Source organism: Prunus avium, chromosome 8 (genome assembly GCF_965620075.1).
Source record: "Prunus avium chromosome 8, drPruAviu1.hap1.1, whole genome shotgun sequence".
Taxonomy (NCBI): Eukaryota; Viridiplantae; Streptophyta; class Magnoliopsida; order Rosales; family Rosaceae; genus Prunus; species Prunus avium.
This window is the reverse complement of record NC_142291.1, coordinates 37,256,281-37,277,222: the sequence shown is the minus strand read 5'-3', so window position 1 is coordinate 37,277,222 and position 20,942 is coordinate 37,256,281. Positions and strand designations below refer to the sequence as shown.

The window sequence follows — 20,942 nt, the reverse complement described above, 5'->3', positions numbered from 1 at the left end:
ACCTAAAACAATTATGAAAAATAGCAATTTAATTAATGATAGAAAATTAAGATGATGAGACACTAGAGCATCCGATTTCACCATAACCAATTCCACTTAATTCTTATAGCCAATTAACCCTAATTACTATCCATGTTGACAGTTGGTTTCTCCTAATTCATTCGATATCCCCTCTCGGGCTCAACCAAAAGTATTCTTAATTAACAACCCATTCTCTCTCGAGCAACAGATTTAGAAAATCAAGAACCCATTAAGTTCTATGAGAACCTGCAAGAAAACTGCATGAGTCATGTTAGTCCCTCTCGAGCACTCATTCAAGTCATGGTATTTGTTACAAGAAGCAAACACCAAACATCTCCTCTCGGTCTCCGCTTGGATAATCAAATCAATTAAATATTGGCCAGATATTCAAAGCATTAAGAACAGTAACAAATACTCAATATGGAATAGTAATAAGAAATTAATATAACTATAAAAATTAAGTATTCATGGTTAGGCTACATCGTAGCCCTAGCAAGGATAATTAGTTCATGACAAAAGAAAAGATAAACAAGAGAATTATTGTCATAAAACCGATTTGGCAGATGAATTTGATCTTCGGAGTCTCCACAGGAACACCTTCGAAAGCTCCTCAAGTAGTGCAGCAGCAAATCCTTGGCTCTCTCTGATGTTTCTTTGGGTGTATGAAAGTTGGTGGAAAAGTATGGTATATGGGAGGATGATCTAAAGAGATCCTTAGGGTGACCTTATATAGTGTAAAACAACTAAACCCTACTCTTAAAAGGTCTGGAAAAACTCTCCTAAAGTAAAACAAAATCCCAAACAATTAAGGAAACAAATTAGGAAAGAATCCTTCTTTGACTTGGAAACACGTCAGCCATCTTGCACGCACGTTTTGAGGTCGTTCCAATTCCTAGTAAATTCTGGAAAAATATGAGAAACGTAGCTTTATCTCTAAGCTTTCCAAGCATATATTACACGCCACTAGGAAAAATCGGAAAGGTCTTCAAATCTTCAATCTTCAACAGCAGTGCAGTTCTGACGGGATTTCAACTTAGGCTGTCTTGACTTGCAAGTCTGGAGCATTTGGCTTGGTAGAAAATTATGAAACTTTGATACAATGATCTTCAATGCCTTAGATTTCTTCTCCAATTGGCCTTGTGCTAAAATTCATTCGAAAAGTTGATTTTCAGTTGAAATCCTTCCAAGAGCGCAGAATCGCTGAAAATAAGGAAAGTAAGGTAATAATGCTCTTTTTAATTAACTTTCCCTACAAAAACCAAATAAAAGAGGTATAAAAATATAGGAAATAATGCACTTATCAAACTACCTCAAACCTATCTTTTGCTAGTCCTCGAGCAAAATTAGAAACAAAAAATAAAAACAAAACGAAAAACTAACTAAACCACTTTCGCAGGTAAACTCGATGGCACTTAGCATGTGCCACAAGCCGTTAAACCTCTAGGTGTCCCTAGTAGGAGGAGTTGTGTCTCCTGAGGGTTTACCAGTTACGATACCCACAAACGTTTAACTGCAAAACAAAGTCGTTAAAGGCACCACTTTAAACAAGCTAATAAAAACCAATGCATGCCAATCACATTTGCATCACTAAAGCTATGCCACTTTGAGTATAATTGCATCATAGTGTAACGTGTAATACCAAAAGTCATAACATCCAAGCTTAAAGATAACCACACTCGAATGCCATGGAATTATTTCGCCTTGACTCTATCCCTCACCGGATATCACTCTATTTTTTCTCTCGGAATCCTAGGCTTACACTCAAATGTCACATATGTGTATGAAGTTATGTAATGGAAATCAAATATTAACACATATGCTTAGCTTGAAGAATGGAAATTTCTGAAAATAATGTCTCATGAAAAGAATCAAATACTAAGAACTAGAGTACATACCTCACCTCCAAGCAAGATTTCCCAAAAGATCAGTTAGGTCTTCTACTCAGGTTGTAATGAAAGGCTAGGCTTGGGGTATGAAAGAAAGGAAAGGAATAACAAAAACTTAGGACATACCAAAGCATTATTCACGATCACATACACGGCCAGCTCCTTTTGACATTTTGTAGTATTCAGCGTCCAGGAATTGTGCATATTTCCTACTCCATTTGGAGTGATTTTGAACTTTTACTCTTTTGAATTGCAAAATACTTTTTTTTTCTTTCGTCTTTTCTTATACTTTTTTTTTTCTTCTTCTTGCAATTTTGCACAAACACCTCGGTACACGCCAATTCTTTGGTGTAGAGCTCAACCTTCTTATTTTCATCACTTTGGCACATCCTAAGCTATAAGGTATGGCTTAGAAACGGGTTGTATAGGTCATAGATAATAAGGGTGGTGAAAGAAAGGCTAAGTGTTTGGTTACAAAGGGGCTAATGACGCACACAAAAGGGTAGGATGAAAGGTCTTTTAGAGGGTGAAAACATGCATAGCCTAACATCATCTCTCATGGTCCATCCAACTTGGAAGCGACGCACCTACAAAAATAAGAGAATTCTTTAGTATCCAATACAAACCTAATGAGAGCAAACTAATTAAGAACAAAATCGAAGAGTGTTTAAGAGTAGAAACAATAAAACCCTTCTCAAAGAATGGCTTTTGGCTCAATTATCTCACAAAGGTAGTCTCCACTAATATTCCATAGTCATTCGAGCATAGCAACCTTTTCCACCAAAATATTACGAATATGGTATTGTGAAGTGCAAAGATTATAATGCAATAACCCTTCATGGCAACACGTTAGTAAAGCATTCATGATCAAAACATGACATATACATCTCTATTAGCAAGGAAAAGTGATAACTTTAACTAGAATTTATATTTCACAAAAACTGCTTCTTTTCAATTTCGACCTTAGATCAGTTTTCAACAATTATCTCTTAAAGCATTGCACAGATTTTGACAAGCCTTATATGCTCAGAAAATAGACAAACAAACGCACAACTTCTCTTTAGAAAAAATACCAGAAAACAAAGTAGAACTTCATGAAAACTGATGTTGAAAACAGAAAACAGTACTGAATCGCAGAAAAATTCCAGTTCCAGACCCCTGTTCAGAAAAATAGCTATAAATTCCAAACGAAAAGTCAGAAAATTACGGGCCTTATATGGCTGGATTCAGCACAAAAAACTGAAGAAGGCAGCGCGGGCCAAATCTTCAAATCCATTACAGATTAAAACAGTATTATCGAAACATAAACACCAATGTTTTGCATGACTCGAAAAAGACTAAAAACGAAAAAAAAAAAAATTAAAATAAAACGAATGTTACCCACCTCAAACCTAAACCAAACATTGTCCTCAATGTTTAAAATGAAAATAAAAGTAAGGACAGAGAATAGTAAAAGTAATGAACGCGAGAAGCACACAAACGAAAAATTAAAAAGATAAGGAACGAAGGTACCTAGTTGGGTTGCCTCCCAACAAGCGCTTAGTTTAGAGTCAATAGCCCGACTTTTGGATGCATTTACTTGGGATCATCGAGGAGGACGGTGGTCTCCTCATCAAGGAATGCGGTGGCCACATATGGTTTGAGTCGATGGCCATTAACTTTGAACGTTGTACCATCACGACCATTCTTGATTTCAACTGTCCCATAAGGATACACTGTTAATACCGTGAATGGCCCAGACCAACGAGAGCGAAGTTTACCAGGAAAAAGTTTCAACCGTGAGTTGTAGAGGAGAACGCTTTGACCCACATAAAATTCCTTCTTCAAGATGTGCTTGTCATGCCACTTCTTTGTACGGTCTTTGTAAATTTTCGCATGCTCATAGGATTCATTCCGAAGTTCCTCTAACTCATTCAATTGTAACTTCCTTTTCTCACCCGCCGAACTCATGTCAAAATTGAGCGTTTTAATAGCCCAAAATGCTTTATGCTCCAATTCCACTGGAAGGTGGCATGCTTTCCCAAAAACAAGTCTATATGGTGACATCCCAATTGGTGCTTTGAATGCCGTCCTATAAGCCCATAGTGCATCATCCAATTTCAATGACCAATCTTTCCTAGAGGTATTCACCGTCTTTTCCAAGATTTTCTTTAATTCCCTATTCGAAACTTCAACTTGCCCACTAGTTTGCGGATGGTAGGGAGTGGACACTTTGTGGGTAATGCCATATTTTGCAAGAAGAGAATTAAATTGACGATTGCAAAAATGCGTACCTCCATCACTAATAATTGCACGAGGGACCCCAAACCGTGTGAAAATATTCTTTCGTAGAAATCTAACCACAACCTTGGCGTCATTAGTGGGTAAGGCAGCCGCTTCGACCCATTTTGATACATAATCCACTGCAACCAAAATATACAAATTCCCATACGAGACCGGAAACGGACCCATGAAGTCAATACCCCAAACATCAAACAATTCAACCTCCAAAATATTATTCAAGGGCATTTGGTTTCGACTAGAGATATTTCCAGTACGTTGGCATGGATCACACCTCGCAACAAAGTCTTGAGCATCTTTAAACAGAGTAGGCCAGAAAAACCCAGATTGTAGAACCTTGGCCGCAGTCTTGGAAGCACCATAATGGCCTCCACATGCCAAAGTGTGACAATGCAATAATATGTCAACCATCTCTGTCTCAGGTACACATCTTCGTATAACTTGGTCAGGACCGTGCTTCCACAAATATGGATCATCCCAATAATAATGTTTAACCAATGAAAGGAATTTCTTTTTCTGATAAAAAGACATATTAGGGGGAAGAATACCACAAGCTAAATAATTGACAAAGTCTGCATACCAGGGATTGATGAATTCTTTTTCAGAAGTGATGGAAAATAGTTGCTCGTCAGGGAATGTCTCTAAGATGGGTGCAACATCTTCTATAACTTCATCCGCACGGACTAGCCTAGAGAGGTGGTCGGCCACCACATTCTCAGACCCTTTTTTATCTCGAATTTCAATATCAAACTCTTGAAGCAATAGAACCCATCGGATTAGTCTTGGTTTTGCTTCCTTCTTGGCAAGCAAAAATTTCAAAGCCGCATGATCCGTATACACAATCACCTTCGCACCCAATAAGTAAGAACGAAATTTATCCAATGCGAATACCACTGCCAACAATTCTTTTTCCGTAGTGGCATAATTCATTTGGGCATCATTCAATGTACGACTTGCATAGTGAATCACATGTAGTAATTTATTCTTCCGTTGACCCAAGACAGCTCCAATAGCATAATCACTTGCATCACACATAATCTCGAATGGTAATTCCCAATCAGGTGCAATAATGACTGGTGCAGTGGTGAGCTTCTCCTTCAATAAATTAAATGCCTCCAAACATTCTGAATTAAAGTTAAATTCAGAATCCTTCAATAACAATTTGCAAAGAGGCTTTGTAATTTTTGAGAAATCCTGAATAAATCGACGATAAAACCCAGCATGTCCCAAGAAGCTTCGAATTCCTTTCACTGTAGAAGGGGGTGGCAGCTTTTCTATGGTCTCAATTTTTGCACGGTCAACCTCAATACCTCTAGCTGAAATTTTATGCCCCAACACAATCCCTTCTTGTACCATAAAATGGCATTTTTCCCAATTGAGAACTAAATTGGTTTCTTCACATCTTGCCAACACCAATGCCAAATTATCCAAACAAGAATCAAAAGATGAACCGAAAACAGAGAAGTCATCCATAAATACCTCAATAAATTGCTCCACCATGTCAGAGAAAATGCTCATCATACAACGCTGAAAAGTGGCAGGAGCGTTACATAACCCAAAAGGCATACGACGATAGGCAAAAGTGCCAAATGGACATGTGAAGGTCGTTTTTTCTTGGTCTTCAGGCGCGATAGGGATTTGATTATACCCTGAGTATCCATCTAGAAAACAGTAATAAGCATGCCCAGCAAGTCTTTCTAGCATTTGATCAATAAAAGGCAACGGGAAGTGATCTTTTCTGGTTGCAGAATTCAATTTCCTGTAATCTATGCAGACTCTCCATCCTGTAACAGTTCTTGTCGGGACTAACTCGTTATTTTCATTTTTTACAACAGTCATCCCTCCTTTCTTTGGCACAACCTGTGTAGGACTCACCCAACTACTATCAGATATAGGGTAAATAATACCCGCATCAAGCAATTTTAATACCTCTGCACGAACCACTTCTTTCATGTTGGGGTTCAATCGGCGTTGATGCTCCACGGATGGCTTATGCTCTTCTTCCATTAGTATTTGGTGCATACACATAGAAGGGCTAATACCCTTGATGTCAGCGATTGTCCACCCAATTGCAGTTTTATGTTTTCGCAAAACCCGTAACACTTTTTCTTCTTCAGTTTCACTCAAATTTGCAGCAATAATAACTGGTAAAGTTTCAGAAGTTCCCAAATAAGCATACCTCAAATGCGTTGGCAATGGCTTCAGAGTGAGTGTAGGTGCAGCAATCACAGAAGGTGCAGCCTTAGGAGGTGCCGCTCCTAGTGGTTCGAACTGATTCCTTTGCCTTGGGTTGTACGGTTGTGATGCATCCAAATACAAGGCATATTCGGCAACCATGGGGTTGTCATCTTGGGGGGTAGCAGCATGGACCAAAGTAGATTCCAATGGGTGGCTCGGATTCTCCTTTTCAAATGTGTCGGAAGCAATTTTATCAACTAATTCCATGCGAAAACAATCCTCCGCTTCTCTTGGAAATTTAATTTCTTCAAAAACTTTGAATGTCGCTTTTTCATTCCCAACTCTCAAAGTTAGTAACCCTTCTTCTACGTCAATCAGAGTGCGTGAAGTAATCAGGAACGGGCGGCCCAAAATTAGTTGTGTGTCAGAATCTTCTTCCATATCCAAAACCAAAAAATCCGCCGGAAATATGAGTGTATCAACCTTTACTAGAACATCTTCAATAATTCCGTCTGGGTATGTGATTGATCTGTCCGCCATCTGCAAAGAAACTGTAGTGGGTTTAATTTCACCAATACCAATCTTTTTAGCAACAGATAAAGGTAGTAAATTAATGCTAGAACCCAAATCACATAAAGCTCTTTCAAAGAAATTATTTCCAATAGTGCATGGAATTTTAAAACTCCCTCTATCTTTTTGTTTTGGTGGAAGCTTCCGTTGTAGGATGGCACTGCACTCTTCTGTCAGTTGGATTTTCTCGTGCTCTCCAAATTTCCTTTTCTTGGAGAGAATGTCTTTCATGAATTTCGCATAACTTGGCATTTGTTCCAAAGCTTCAGCAAAAGGAATGTTGATCTGCAACTTCCTGAACATCTCCAAAAATTTTAAAAATTGCCCATCAATTTTATTTTTCCTCAACCTCTGCGGAAAAGGGATTTGTGGGACATATGGCTTCAATGGAGGAGAAGGAATTGGTGTAGAATTTTCTTCTTCTTGGGATTTTTCTGTGGTGGTGATTGGCGGTGAAAATGCATGTCCCACTTCCGCCGCAGACTTCTTGGCTTCTTGTTCTTTCTCTGATGCTTCTTTTTCCAAGTCGACCGCTGTATTCACTTGCTTCCCTTTACGAAGAGTGATTGCCTTTGCTTGTTCTTGATTTTTCGGGTTAACTTCGGACTGGCTTGGAAATACTCCTTGATTTCTTCCACTCAATACATTAGCGAGTTGGCCTACTTGCACCTCCAAATTCCGAATAGAAGCGCTCTGATTCTGAAATTGGGTTTTTGTTTCAGTCATAAATTGGGTGGTAGACATAGTCAACTGAGTAAGCGCATCTTCCAAATTTACTTTCTTCTCTTGAGCTGGAAAGCCAGGTGGTGGTCTCTGCACATTCTGAGTATTGCTCCATGAAAAATTTGGATGGTTTCGCCAACCGGGGTTGTATGTATTGGAATAAGGATTATTCCTTGATCGATTAAATTCTCCAACCTGATTGACTTGCTCAGCGGACGCGAATGGGTTCCCTGTGGTGCACTCTGAACTTGGATGAGGGCCTGCACAAAATTCACAACCAAAATTAGTATTAGTGTTTATAGCATTAACACTTAAAGAATCAACTTTTTTAGTAAGGTTAGAAATTTGTGCTGTTAGCAAAGCCATAGCATCAACTTCCAAGACTCCAGCTGGCTTCAGATTCATTCTCTCACTCGGCCATTGGTAGTTGTTGGACGCCATGGTCTCCAATAATTCAAATGCTTCAGTAGCCGTTTTTGCCATTAAAGCCCCTCCAGCAGCTGCATCAACTAGTGTCCTACTTGTTTGACTCAACCCATTGTAGAAAGTCTGAACTTGAATCCAAGTTGGTAGCTCATGGTGAGGACACTTGCGCAATAAATCTTTGAATCGTTCCCAGGCTTCATATAAAGGCTCCTTATCAAACTGAGCGAATGACATAATATCTTGTCGGAATTTTGCAGTTTTGGCTGGTGGGAAAAATTTAGCAAGGAATTTCTTGGATAAATCATCCCAAGTACGGATGGAGTCTTGTGGCTGTGACAGTAACCAAAGCTTGGCTTTATCCTTCAAAGAGAAGGGGAATAGCCTTAAATGAATCGCGTCGTCAGATACCCCATTGAACTTGGATGTGTCACAAATCTCCAAAAATATCGCAAGATGTATATTTGGATCTTCATTCGGCAGACCGCAAAATACGGATGAATTCTGCAGCATGGTGATCATGGCTGGCTTGATCTCAAAATTGTTGGCTGCAATAGAAGGACGTCGGATCGCTGAGGGAGTTGCCATTGGGGGGCCAAATTCCCTCACTGCTCTTTCTGCTTCCTCCGCCATATGTGTGGATGGTGGTTCCACCAAAGTGTGCTTTTTGTTTCCTTTGTTCCGCTTATGAAACGTACGTTCGATTTCTGGGTCAAGTGGTATGAGTTCTAGGGTACGAGAACGGTGCATACACGGATCAAAGTACCTGAAACAAAAAGAAGAAATTCAAATTAAACTCAGAATTAAAATATATTGATATTAAAAGAAAATAAAACAGTCCCCGGCAACGGCGCCAAAAACTTGTTGTGAAATTATTGCAAGCGCACAATTCGCACAAGTAATAAAGAAATAAGTAGAGTATCGTTCCCACGAAGACTGTAATTTCCTATTAATTACCAATTATGATTAATTCAAAAGTTTATCTGAACAATTGATTAAGAAGATTGATTGATTTAAGTAACCTAAAACAATTATGAAAAATAGCAATTTAATTAATGATAGAAAATTAAGATGATGAGACACTAGAGCATCCGATTTCACCATAACCAATTCCACTTAATTCTTATAGCCAATTAACCCTAATTACTATCCATGTTGACAGTTGGTTTCTCCTAATTCATTCGATATCCCCTCTCGGGCTCAACCAAAAGTATTCTTAATTAACAACCCATTCTCTCTCGAGCAACAGATTTAGAAAATCAAGAACCCATTAAGTTATATGAGAACCTGCAAGAAAACTGCATGAGTCATGTTAGTCCCTCTCGAGCACTCATTCAAGTCATGGTATTTGTTACAAGAAGCAAACACCAAACATCTCCTCTCGGTCTCCGCTTGGATCATCAAATCAATTAAATATTGGCCAGATATTCAAAGCATTAAGAACAGTAACAAATACTCAATATGGAATAGTAATAAGAAATTAATATAACTATAAAAATTAAGTATTCATGGTTAGGCTACATCGTAGCCCTAGCAAGGATAATTAGTTCATGACAAAAGAAAAGATAAACAAGAGAATTATTGTCATAAAACCGATTTGGCAGATGAATTTGATCTTCGGAGTCTCCACAGGAACACCTTCGAAAGCTCCTCAAGTAGTGCAGCAGCAAATCCTTGGCTCTCTCTGATGTTTCTTTGGGTGTATGAAAGTTGGTGGAAAAGTATGGTATATGGGAGGATGATCTAAAGAGATCCTTAGGGTGACCTTATATAGTGTAAAACAACTAAACCCTACTCTTAAAAGGTCTGGAAAAACTCTCCTAAAGTAAAACAAAATCCCAAACAATTAAGGAAACAAATTAGGAAAGAATCCTTCTTTGACTTGGAAACACGTCAGCCATCTTGCACGCACGTTTTGAGGTCGTTCCAATTCCTAGTAAATTCTGGAAAAATATGAGAAACGTAGCTTTATCTCTAAGCTTTCCAAGCATATATTACACGCCACTAGGAAAAATCGGAAAGGTCTTCAAATCTTCAATCTTCAACAGCAGTGCAGTTCTGACGGGATTTCAACTTAGGCTGTCTTGACTTGCAAGTCTGGAGCATTTGGCTTGGTAGAAAATTATGAAACTTTGATACAATGATCTTCAATGCCTTAGATTTCTTCTCCAATTGGCCTTGTGCTAAAATTCATTCGAAAAGTTGATTTTCAGTTGAAATCCTTCCAAGAGCGCAGAATCGCTGAAAATAAGGAAAGTAAGGTAATAATGCTCTTTTTAATTAACTTTCCCTACAAAAACCAAATAAAAGAGGTATAAAAATATAGGAAATAATGCACTTATCAAATGCAAAGAGAAATTTGATCAATTTCCATATCTACACACCTAATACCAATTAGCACCCAAATGATCTCTCTATTTATGTTAAGAGTTGACACTCTGATACCAATTGAAATTGACACTTAGGTGACGAGGGGTAAATTAAATGACACTCAAACAAAACCACAACAAACTTCACACACTTTAGACATTGACCAATACTCTTATGACTAGTCAACTGTCTGACATGAATAATCACAACCAAGAACATATACAGAGCATATCAATATGTACCTGCAAGCCTAGAGAATTACTAGTGACAACCTAGGCACTCAGAAGGACCCATCAATCTAGGCATCCCCTGTGCTAGCAACGACTATGATGAAAGTGTGTGAAAGCATCATAATCAAGTAAGCATCAGACAGCATAAAATGATGACTAGTCAACCACAAGAACATGAACCCAGAAATATATGTGATGACTAGTCAACTGTCAAGAACACAAACCCAGAAAATTTAAGAGATGCAAACCAGAAATTTGTTCACCCAGAAACCCACAATTGGGAAAAACTGGGGGTCATTAACCGACCAGGCAATCCATTAAGCAAAAAGATTATTACAAAGAAACACTAGCAAACTCAACAAATTCTAGGTCTATTTAGGAAGATGAGCTATACCTTTCCTTGTGCAATCTTCTTCTCCAGTTTAGCAAAACCAGCAACTTGGTCCTTCATGGCAATGACAGCTCCTTCTTCAGCTCATTCATCCTATGGCACCAGCTAGCTAGCTCCAACACAGACAAAAACGAAATTTGGATTCAAAGAGAAGATGACCAATTTCTTCAAGAAACCATACTCTAGAAGAAATCAATCTTGAATCTAACCTAGATATATATGAGAGAGGATTTGATCTAGCAAGATGAGGTTTTCATATTTCAAATGCAGTTTTCAAAAAGAAAAAATTTGGAAAACTCAAAGATGAAAAATATGAAGGTTACTCTTGAGGAAGAAGTGAAAGTTTGCAAAGAAACTTTCCAAAACTTGCCTTCCAAAGTCAGGGCTACCAAATGAGGAATGCATTGGATTTTACGCAAAAATTCCTAAGTTAGAATCGTACAAGACAACATGGAATTTCACAGAATAGGACAAAATAGATGCGTAGAATCCAACTGGAAACAATGAGCTGGAAATCCTACTAAGGCTAAGGTTGACTAGTCATACGAAGGAAAAATGATTAGTCATAATCTTCAGGAAGTTAGAAAATGCAATGTTATGCAATGCAAAATTTACCTTTTGTCAAACCCATTGTTGTTCATCATGTAGCCATATAAGAATACCTAGAGATGTAATTCTTAATCTAAACCAAAGCTTGAGAAAATACAATGATTGTCCTATTACAAAATTGTCAATGGAAGCCAAAATAAAAATACAAAATCCATACGCTTACATTTTCTCCTCCATATGTAATTCCACAATCTCAATTGCAATTAAGGGTGACAATTTTTCGACACGATTAAACAAATAATATGGTAAATTTTATCCGCCATATTTCTAATCACAGTTTGACATGTGTGTATTGATTTTTCTTTTATGCTTTTGATGAATTATTTTTGCATTTGTGTTAAACTGTGATTTTTAGAAAGCAGAAATGCCTCCTTACAGGGAAGCAGTGTGCTTATATTTTTGGATTGGGCTATGGTCATTCACAAAATGCCTATACGTCTTTATCCACAAAATTTGGACGGGCCTGATCAAAGCCCAGGCATCATCATCTGCACAGCCCAAATCCAACATTCAAGAAAAGCTCCACGTCATTAAAAAGAAACGAATAAATTAAGAAAAAGAAAATAAAAAGAGTCACCTGCCCTACGCCTACCACCGCTTCAAGTTTCCTCTGTTCTCTCTCTTCTGCTGTTTCGTTTTACCACCAAAAAGTTTTTACTCAAAGGCTTCAAAATCTCCATCTTCCTCGAAGCTGAGCTGAACTCTATCGAAAACGACGCCGTCTCTGGCCTCAGGTACCTCCTCTGCGAGTTCCATTCACCGCCGTTCGCCTTCCTTCTTTGTTGCGCTTTCGAATTAGGGTTTATCCTGCCAAACCCTAGGCTTAATCCTGGTTAGGTTTCTCGTCTTTTTTGATTTGCTGCTAAGCGTATAGTCTGTGCTTTGCTTCTTTAATTTGACTATAATCTCTTTAATCTTCAATGAGTTAGTGGCCTTAGTGGTCACGTATGTAGATTGGATATAAAACACACTTAAATTTGGTACAGTTCCTTGTTTTAGGTTCTCTTAGAAAATTAAAATTTCGATTATGAAATTAAAGAGTGGTGTAACATATTATTGTTTATTGGGAAAGGGAGAATTCATATAAATTGTTAAAATTCATCGAGATTACTTGAATTTTTTATTTATCCTATCCAATATAAAGTGTAAATTTCAATGCAATGAACCTAACCTTCGTTTCCCCCACCACATTTATATGGATTGGGTTCTTGTTGTTGGGATTGATTAGATTGAAGTCATGAAAGGGTTATTTGCATACTTGTTCTGTCCAAACTGTTAGTGAGAGATGTATTTAAGTGTGCCACTCTTGCTGTCTCAATTGTTGAAGAGCTTATAAGTTTATTGTTTATATTCTCGCAGTTTGCACGATACTAAAGCAAAAATTTGATCGTCAAGTATGGGGGATAGTGAGACAGTTGTTGCTCAAACATCTGCAGTGATGGGATATACATCAGCAGGATATACCACGACGGGCTACACTGATGCCAACTCAAATATTGCTCCTGATACTAGTGCCTTGCATTCTAAGGATACCACAGAGTTTTCTACTTCTGCTGCTCCTGCAGATGCATATTCTGCGGATCCCAATTCTCACATTCAACAATCAGATAGTTACACGACATACGAGACTAAACCATCTGTTGGAGTGACAGATGCTAGTGGGAATGTTGCTGGTAATGAAAATGAAGCCATGGAGTCATCTCATGCTGCTAGTTATGATTCTTCTGTGAATGGTGTTGCTGCTTCTGGAACAGGAACTGTTTCATCTGTTGATAATGGAGATGCTTCAGATAATGTGGCTGGATCTGTTGATGTACAACAATTTGGAGATGGTTCTGGTATGCTATTTCTCTTTTTTGTTGACTTTTGTTTAGCCGCTTGACAACTTTACCATTGACCATATGATTTGATCTGTTTGCTATTTTGTTCCTCCTTATAGATTATGCGTCTGAAAATCTGGATTCACTTCATTTAACTTTTTACATTTTTTCTTTTATTTATTTATTTATTTCTTTGGCCCAAGCTATGTCTGCCGAAGAAGATAGACTCTGGAACATTGTGAGAGCTGATTCCTTGGATTTTAATGCCTGGACTGCTTTAATTGAAGAGACAGAGAAAGTTGCAGAGGTATGTTAGCTTGAATTTTGAGTCATTAGACGAAGCATATGGTTGAATGTTCCTGTTTCACTTTTTCCCCAACGTAAGCACATCAAGAGATGGCAGTGGGATTTTCATGGGTGTTGTAGAATTATGAACCTAATAGTGCCTTGTGAGAAACTCTCTTTATTCAAGTATGGGTCATCTGAGATTGCAGAATGGTGAACTTAATAGTGCCTTGTATATGTTCTTAGATATTATGTGAGATCAGTTCTCTTAGTATGCCATGACGTTCCCATGGATTTGCATAAGTGGATATATGAAAGCAGATACCTTCGAATGCATATGTTCCTTTCTTCTTTGTTTTTTCTATAGTGACTCTAATTGTTATTACTGTAGGTCTTGTTGGTTACTGTTTTGTCACCACTTCTTGCTTTCATAATTCATTGTCTATTTGAATTTCATTTGTATTTAACATCTAGCACCTCTTTGGAATTAACATTTGCTCAACATTCTTATGCAGGATAACATACTGAAAATTCAAAAAGTTTATGATGCGTTTTTAGCAGAGTTTCCTTTGTGTTATGGTTATTGGAAAAAGTATGCGGATCATGAGGCACGTCTAGGTTCTATGGATAAAGTTGTGGAGGTTTTCGAACGAGCAGTTCAAGGTGTTACCTATTCAGTTGACATCTGGTTGCATTACTGCATATTTGCCATAAGCACATATGGAGATCCAGACACTGTTAGAAGGTAATAGCTGTTCATTTATGCATTCTTATTGTTGGTCTTTGTTTTGGTAGTTTATGACTGCATGCTTTTCTCAGTTGCAAGGAACTGGTGTTCCTGCTTTCTAACATCATTTCAGTATGATTGCAACAGTGGTTCTTCACATGTATTACGGAAAGGTTTGATGGGAATGCACTTTAGAAATCCTTTTCTGATGTGCAATCCCTTGATTTTGAGGCTGCTGTACTAGTGTAGCTTTTTGTTTCGTTTTGTGTTTATAAGGATCTGATACCATTTTTTGGCCTCAAATATCCATTCAATCTCCCATACCATGAAGACGTGCATCTTAGTAATTTAGTCAATGAATTATGGCTCTATTTAACTTTGACACTCTGAAGTGCATCATTATGCAAATTGCTGCTGAGAAGATCTCGTCCAGTTAATGGCTTAGATGGCCTCTATCACTGCTCCATTTGACGGACATAGTATGGTTTATTTCAGGAAGGTAAATGCAGCGTTTAGAAGTGTCATATGGTGTTAGAGTGAATTGTGCCGGTGTCTCCCTTTCATGGATGTCTTTAACTCATATGTATTGATACTTGTACTCTTCTCATCACAATACTTCCTTTTTTATGGTCTTTCAGGCTTTTTGAGCGAGGATTAGCTTATGTTGGAACGGATTACTTGTCTTTTCCTCTCTGGGATAAGTACATAGAATATGAGTACATGCAGCAGGAGTGGGGCCGCCTTGCCATGATCTATTCACGAATATTAGAGAATCCAAATCAACAACTGGATCGGTATTTCAACAGGTGATGACTCCTTGCAAATTTACATGTTTGTTTATATTTATAAATCTACACTGGGGTTATCTTTTTATATTTCTTTGTTTTTTATTTTTTGGTTATCATAATTGGGTTTTCCATGCCTAGTATTGCGTTGAAAATTATGCCAGAGGTGATTGCCTGTTCTTGTTGATGGTTTCTGAATTGTTTGCCTCATAAAGTAGGGGACTGCTTTTATCTGTATGCGTGATACATTTCTTCCCCGTGCTTTTTATATCATGTACTCATCCATGAATAAGTCTAACATTGTTTGGAGTATATGCATATGCAAAATCCTGAAATTTAGTGAAGAACTTAGGAAAATATTTCTATCTATTCTACCGTTTGCATTGAACATCACATCTTTTTTGTTTCAATTTTGTTTGGAGTGTCTGATTCCAAATTTGTCGTCCCAGGATGTATGACCATAGTTAATGTATGCTCCATGCATGCGAGTAACCCTAATACTTTAAAGGTGTTCAAATACAAGCCACACGACCTCCACAAGAGCCCTTTTGTATTCTACTTTTCATAAATTTAGGAATGCGTGTCATCATTTGTGATTTTTGTAACAGTATACAGGATGCACTACAATTGTACGAGTGCTTTGACATGCATAGTTTTAAATGTCCTTTTATGTGTATAAATATTTATGTGGATAGTGCAACATCTCATGCATAATATTGAAAATGGGTTTGTATTCATGGTGCCAATGGTTTTAACAGCTTTAAGGAGTTAGCGGGAAGTCGGCCACTCTCAGAATTGAGGACTGCTGAAGAAGCTGCAGCTGCAGCAGGTGCACATTCGGAGGGTGGTGACCAAGTAAATGGTGAAGAGGTTGGATCTGATGTTGCAGAACAGTCTCCTAAACCTGTAAGTGCTGGCTTAACAGAGGCAGAGGAGTTGGAGAAGTATATCACCATTAGAGAAGAGATGTATAAGAAAGCTAAAGAGTTCGATTCTAAGATCATTAGTTTTGAAACAGCTATTAGGAGGCCGTACTTTCATGTGCGGCCCCTCAATGTTGCAGAGCTTGAAAATTGGAACAACTACCTAGACTTTATAGAAAGGGAAGGCGACTTTAACAAGGTATTTTCAGTGAGTTTGGTTTCCTTTTTTGATTTTATGGCCTGTAGTTTTTAGTTATCCTGCTTGTTATACAGTAACTCACAGTTAAGTAATATTTGCTGCATCATATGCTTTATTGGCTAAATCGTTGGATGAAGCAACTTTTAAAACGGGAATTTGAACTGAGACTAAAGCATGGGCCTTCGATTTGGTTTCTTCGAGGCTAAGTATTTCAAACCCTCATTTGTCAGTGCACGTTCTAGGTTCATGATGTGTTTGTTAGTAAATTTTATTATTTTTAAAGTTCCAATGTTATGCATGCAGGTATCTTCTTATCTTCCTAACCATCTGTCTGTCAGGCAAGGAGGGTCCCTCCTTTCCTATTTGAGGGGCCTCTCTGTTCTACTAATGGAGTATTTCTTGTGCATATCTCTTTTGTGTTTTGTTTATCCATTGGTTACTATTGTGGTGTATGAATGCACCTTTTTGTAATTAGCTTTCTGTTTTTGTGAATCAGGTGGTCAAGTTATATGAAAGATGCCTAATTGCTTGCGCAAATTATCCTGAATACTGGATTCGATATGTTCTTTGTATGGAAGCCGTTGGAAGTTTGGATATTGCCAATAATGCTCTTGCTCGTGCAACCCAGGTCTTTGTGAAGGTTGGTCCTTGTAATTTATTTTCATGTATGCTATCAACTTTGACATCTAGAGCTAAGAGATGAATGAGCTTCTATAACTGTTTATTTTGAAAGTAATGATAATAAAAACCATGCCTTGCTTTTTTCTCATCTATCTTGAATACTTGTAAGTAGTTTGGTTAGTGGAAAAAAAAAAAAAATCTAGTTAATGGGATAGATTGTGTCGAGAGTTGAAGTTTGGAAGTTGTCTTTGAGATGGTTATGAAGTCCACTGTTGTGCATGAATTCCCCAAGTTTCTTTGTCTAGAACGGAGTTTATATTGACCTGTCACAGTTACAAACATGAGTGTGAACTTATATTTCAAGTGTTGAAACTGTTGTAGATTATTCAATATTGAACTCTCAAAAGGAGTTTGATTGTTACAGTATATGATAAACATTTTTCCATGCCCTTCTTTTCCTGCTTTTCCCCCTCTGTTAAGTTTGTAACCCTTACCTTTCCTGGATGAGGAACGGGGAATCTGTTTACACCCCCCCCCCCCCCCCCCCCCCCCCCCACCCCCCCATTATATTATATACAGATAGATAACAGGGACCTTTTTGTTTCAGATTATCAGCCTTGCACATGGGTTGCACTTGTCTTATATTGAATTTGAGGGTGTATTACCATATGCTGATTTAAGTAGAGTAATGTATGGAGTTGATATTGCTATATTACATTTTGGAGCTTGCCTCCTTTATGTTATCACTTGATTGAGGAATATTTCTTTTTCTCTGGGAATGTTTAATGTATGACTTGTTTGTCTTGAAATGGCAGAGAAAACCAGAGATTCACCTTTTTGCTGGTCGGTTCAAAGAGCAGAGTGGGGATATACCTGGTGCTCAGGCTGCCTACCAACTTGTACATTCTGAAATTTCACCTGGGCTTCTTGAAGCAATCGCAAAGCATGCAAACATGGAACACCGCTTGGTGAGATGATATAAACAAGTTGAACCTTACCAGTTTCCTTACACATGTTGCATGTTTGAACCTGATTGTTTCTTTATTTTTCACAGGGAAATGTGGAGGCTGCCTACTCTTTATATGAACAGGCCATTGCCATTGAAAAAGGAAAAGAGCATTCACAGACATTACCCATGTTGTTTGCTCAGTACTCTCGGTTCACATACCTGGTAAGTTGTTAGTTAATGTCTGTCTTTTTTATGGATTACTGCCAAAATTACTTAACTTAATTCAAGTGAACTAGATGAACTTTTATGATATGCATCCTTGAATTTTTTGTGCCATTTTAGGATATGCATCTGTGAACTAAATGTTTTCGTATCTCGTTGCTTTTTCTTTTCATTTGTTCCTAGGTATCTTTGAATGCTGAAAAAGCTAGAGAAATTGTAGTTGAAGCGCTTGAGCATGTACAGTTGTCAAAACCACTACTTGAGGTTCTCTCTCTCTCTCTCTCTCTGCATTATATGTATGTATTCCCATTTTCTCTCTTAGAAATTAAACTAATTTCACGTTTTTCATTAATTCTACATGCAGGCTCTGATACATTTTGAATCAATTCAGCCACTGCCAAAGAAAATTGATTACTTAGATTCGTTGGTTGTGAAGTTCATAGAGCCCAGCTCAGAAAACCCCAATTTCGCGAGTGTTACCGACAGAGAAGAGCTATCTAGTATCTATTTGGAGGTATATATATTTTATGTTTTCTTGAAGATGAATATTCAAAGAGGTGTTTATATATAAAACCGTACTCCTTGAGTTGAGTTACATGATTTTTGACCGGATCCTCTCTCTCATATTCACACATTACACTCTTGAAACTCAAGGGAATATGTAAAGTGCCTAAGAGTTTCTATGTTGGTCAAGCTCGGGAGGTTAATATTGACCCTGTTTTTTGTTAACTGGAGGAGTCTCTGATGTTTTTGTTCTGGAGGAGTAGTAGACTTCCTCTGGAAGTGGAAAGGTTTGAGGTTTGGTCTGCTTTTGTGAGTTTTATTTGGAAGTCTTGTGCTGCTTTATAACCATCTGAGTGCGTGCGATGTTCAGCCAGTGATGAAATATCTTAGTTGTTTCTTTAATATCTTAATTTCCATTTGTCCTTTGTGCCTTTGAACACAAATTTTCTGTTTCTCTTGGATTTTGGCCTCAAATTCTGATGTGCTTGGAAATGATTTTGCAGTTTATTAATCTCTTTGGAGATGCGCAGTCTATAAAGAAGGCCGAGGATCGCCATGCCAAGCTCTTCTTACCTCATAGGAGCAGCATGTCAGAGAAAAAACGTCAAGCTGAGGACTTTTTATCTTCCGACAAAGTAAAGATGGCAAAGTCTTACTCTGGCGTTCCTTCGCCTGCCCAGTCTATCATGGGAGCATATCCAAGTGCACAAAGCCAGTGGCCAGCTGGTTATGGTGTACAGCCGCAAGCTTGGCCACCAGCTACGCAAGCTACACAGGGACAACAGTGGACCCCTGGTTATACCCAACAGGTAGTTTTCTGACGTGATGCATTTAGTAGGGAGAGATGTCTCCAGATAGAAATTTGGCTTCAAAATTGGATTTGGTCCACATTTCTATTAAACAAAATTATTTATCTGATCAGTTTATTCAAATTTTCTCTTAATAGCCATACAATGCATATGGTGGTTATGGAAGTGGCTATGCCAATCCACAAATGCCTGCAACGACGCCACAGACTGCTGCTTATGGTGCTTATCCCTCTACATATCCTGCTCAGGTATACAACACATTATTGATATCTTTTCATTTGTTTTTCGTTCTTCTCGTTTTCTTTTGCTTTCTTTTCTACTTTGCCCCTCCCATTTGTTTTCTGAGCTGATAGTTTAGTTGCAATTTCAGCAGGCCTTCCCTCCACAAAGTTATGCACAGCCAACCGTGGCAGCAGCAGCGGCAGCTACAGCACCGGCTCCGCAACCTGCTTCAGTGCCTCAGGCGTATTATGGGACTTACTACTGAGGTGGCAGGACTAGCCTGCGATATTTTGCCCATGTAATCTAATTTTCTCCTTTTCTCACAGAACCCGATTGATACTTAAGGTTGTTTTGGGGAACATTGGTTTGTAGCTAACAAAGATTTTTGAAGAGACAGGAGTTAGTGATCAGTTCTAGTCGTGTATGGCAAATGTATTTTAGATAATTATTTTCTAACATTTTTTCGCGTAGAAATTTCTCGATCTTCAACAATGCTATTTATTTGTTGCTTACTGAAATCCTACAAATTTTCAGATCCATCGTTCCTCCAACTTCAAACAAGACAAAACAAAATGGTTCTAACATGTAAGGTGTCATTTCATTTCAATAAATTAGAAAAAAACTAGGAAAGGAATCTTGAAAACCAGCAGCCTTTCCTTGTTGAAAGCAAATTTCTGTTTACCTTCTTCTTTTAGCTTTTTGTGGGCCGGTAATCTCTTTGCCTTATTTAGGTGGTGGAAAATCAGACTTGCCCAACTCCTCACGTTATGGTGTGATTGACAGTGACCCTTTGGAAATCAGTTCCTCCATTAACATTCCATCCATGTTCCATGTTTGGCAATAGCCAATTCAAACACATGACTTGAACCCTAATTGTCAACCTACACCGTACCTCTCCTTCCTACGAGATTTCCACTCATACTCTTCTCAGACTCAGAGGCATGAAATTAGGCTACCATGCCCTTTGCCCCACGTTAGCAAATCCGACCAAAAGATCAAGTGGATCATCTCTACTCGAGAAATACTTTTATATTTCTGTTTCATTGTCCATATCTCTTCCCTTTTTTGATAAGTGACGTAAGGAGAGAGACGGAGAAAAACAACAATGAAATAAGGACATGAAAGTTTTTCTCCATATACTCATCCACAACTACTTTCTCGCGACACAATAAAAACTTGATTATTTGATTATAGA

General features: G+C 38.1%; 1 protein-coding gene and 1 non-coding gene across 5 annotated transcripts; both read left to right on the top strand.

Moving 5' to 3' along the window:
• Positions 1-8,229: 8,229 nt before the first annotated feature.
• On the top strand, positions 8,230-8,336 carry LOC148292677 (small nucleolar RNA R71). The gene has a single exon (XR_015827219.1). It is a non-coding gene; the product is annotated as a small nucleolar RNA R71 (small nucleolar RNA).
• A 3,922-nt stretch (positions 8,337-12,258) lies between these two features.
• Positions 12,259-20,205, top strand: PRP39 (Tetratricopeptide repeat (TPR)-like superfamily protein). 4 transcript variants are annotated; one of them, XM_021975616.2, is made up of 14 exons: positions 12,259-12,415; positions 13,041-13,519; positions 13,705-13,808; positions 14,302-14,531; positions 15,152-15,319; positions 16,057-16,420; positions 16,917-17,060; positions 17,857-18,009; positions 18,096-18,212; positions 18,396-18,476; positions 18,577-18,726; positions 19,220-19,525; positions 19,663-19,773; positions 19,896-20,205. In XM_021975616.2, exons 2-14 carry the CDS (start codon positions 13,078-13,080, stop codon positions 20,010-20,012), a joined length of 2,487 nt encoding a protein of 828 aa, XP_021831308.1. In that variant the 5' UTR covers positions 12,259-12,415; positions 13,041-13,077; the 3' UTR covers positions 20,013-20,205. The 4 variants fall into 4 exon arrangements, with proteins under 4 accessions (XP_021831308.1, XP_021831309.1, XP_021831307.1 ...); XM_021975617.2 differs by having other exon boundaries at positions 12,259-12,513; positions 19,899-20,205; XM_021975615.2 differs by having other exon boundaries at positions 12,259-12,513.
• The last annotated feature ends 737 nt before the right edge of the window (positions 20,206-20,942 follow it).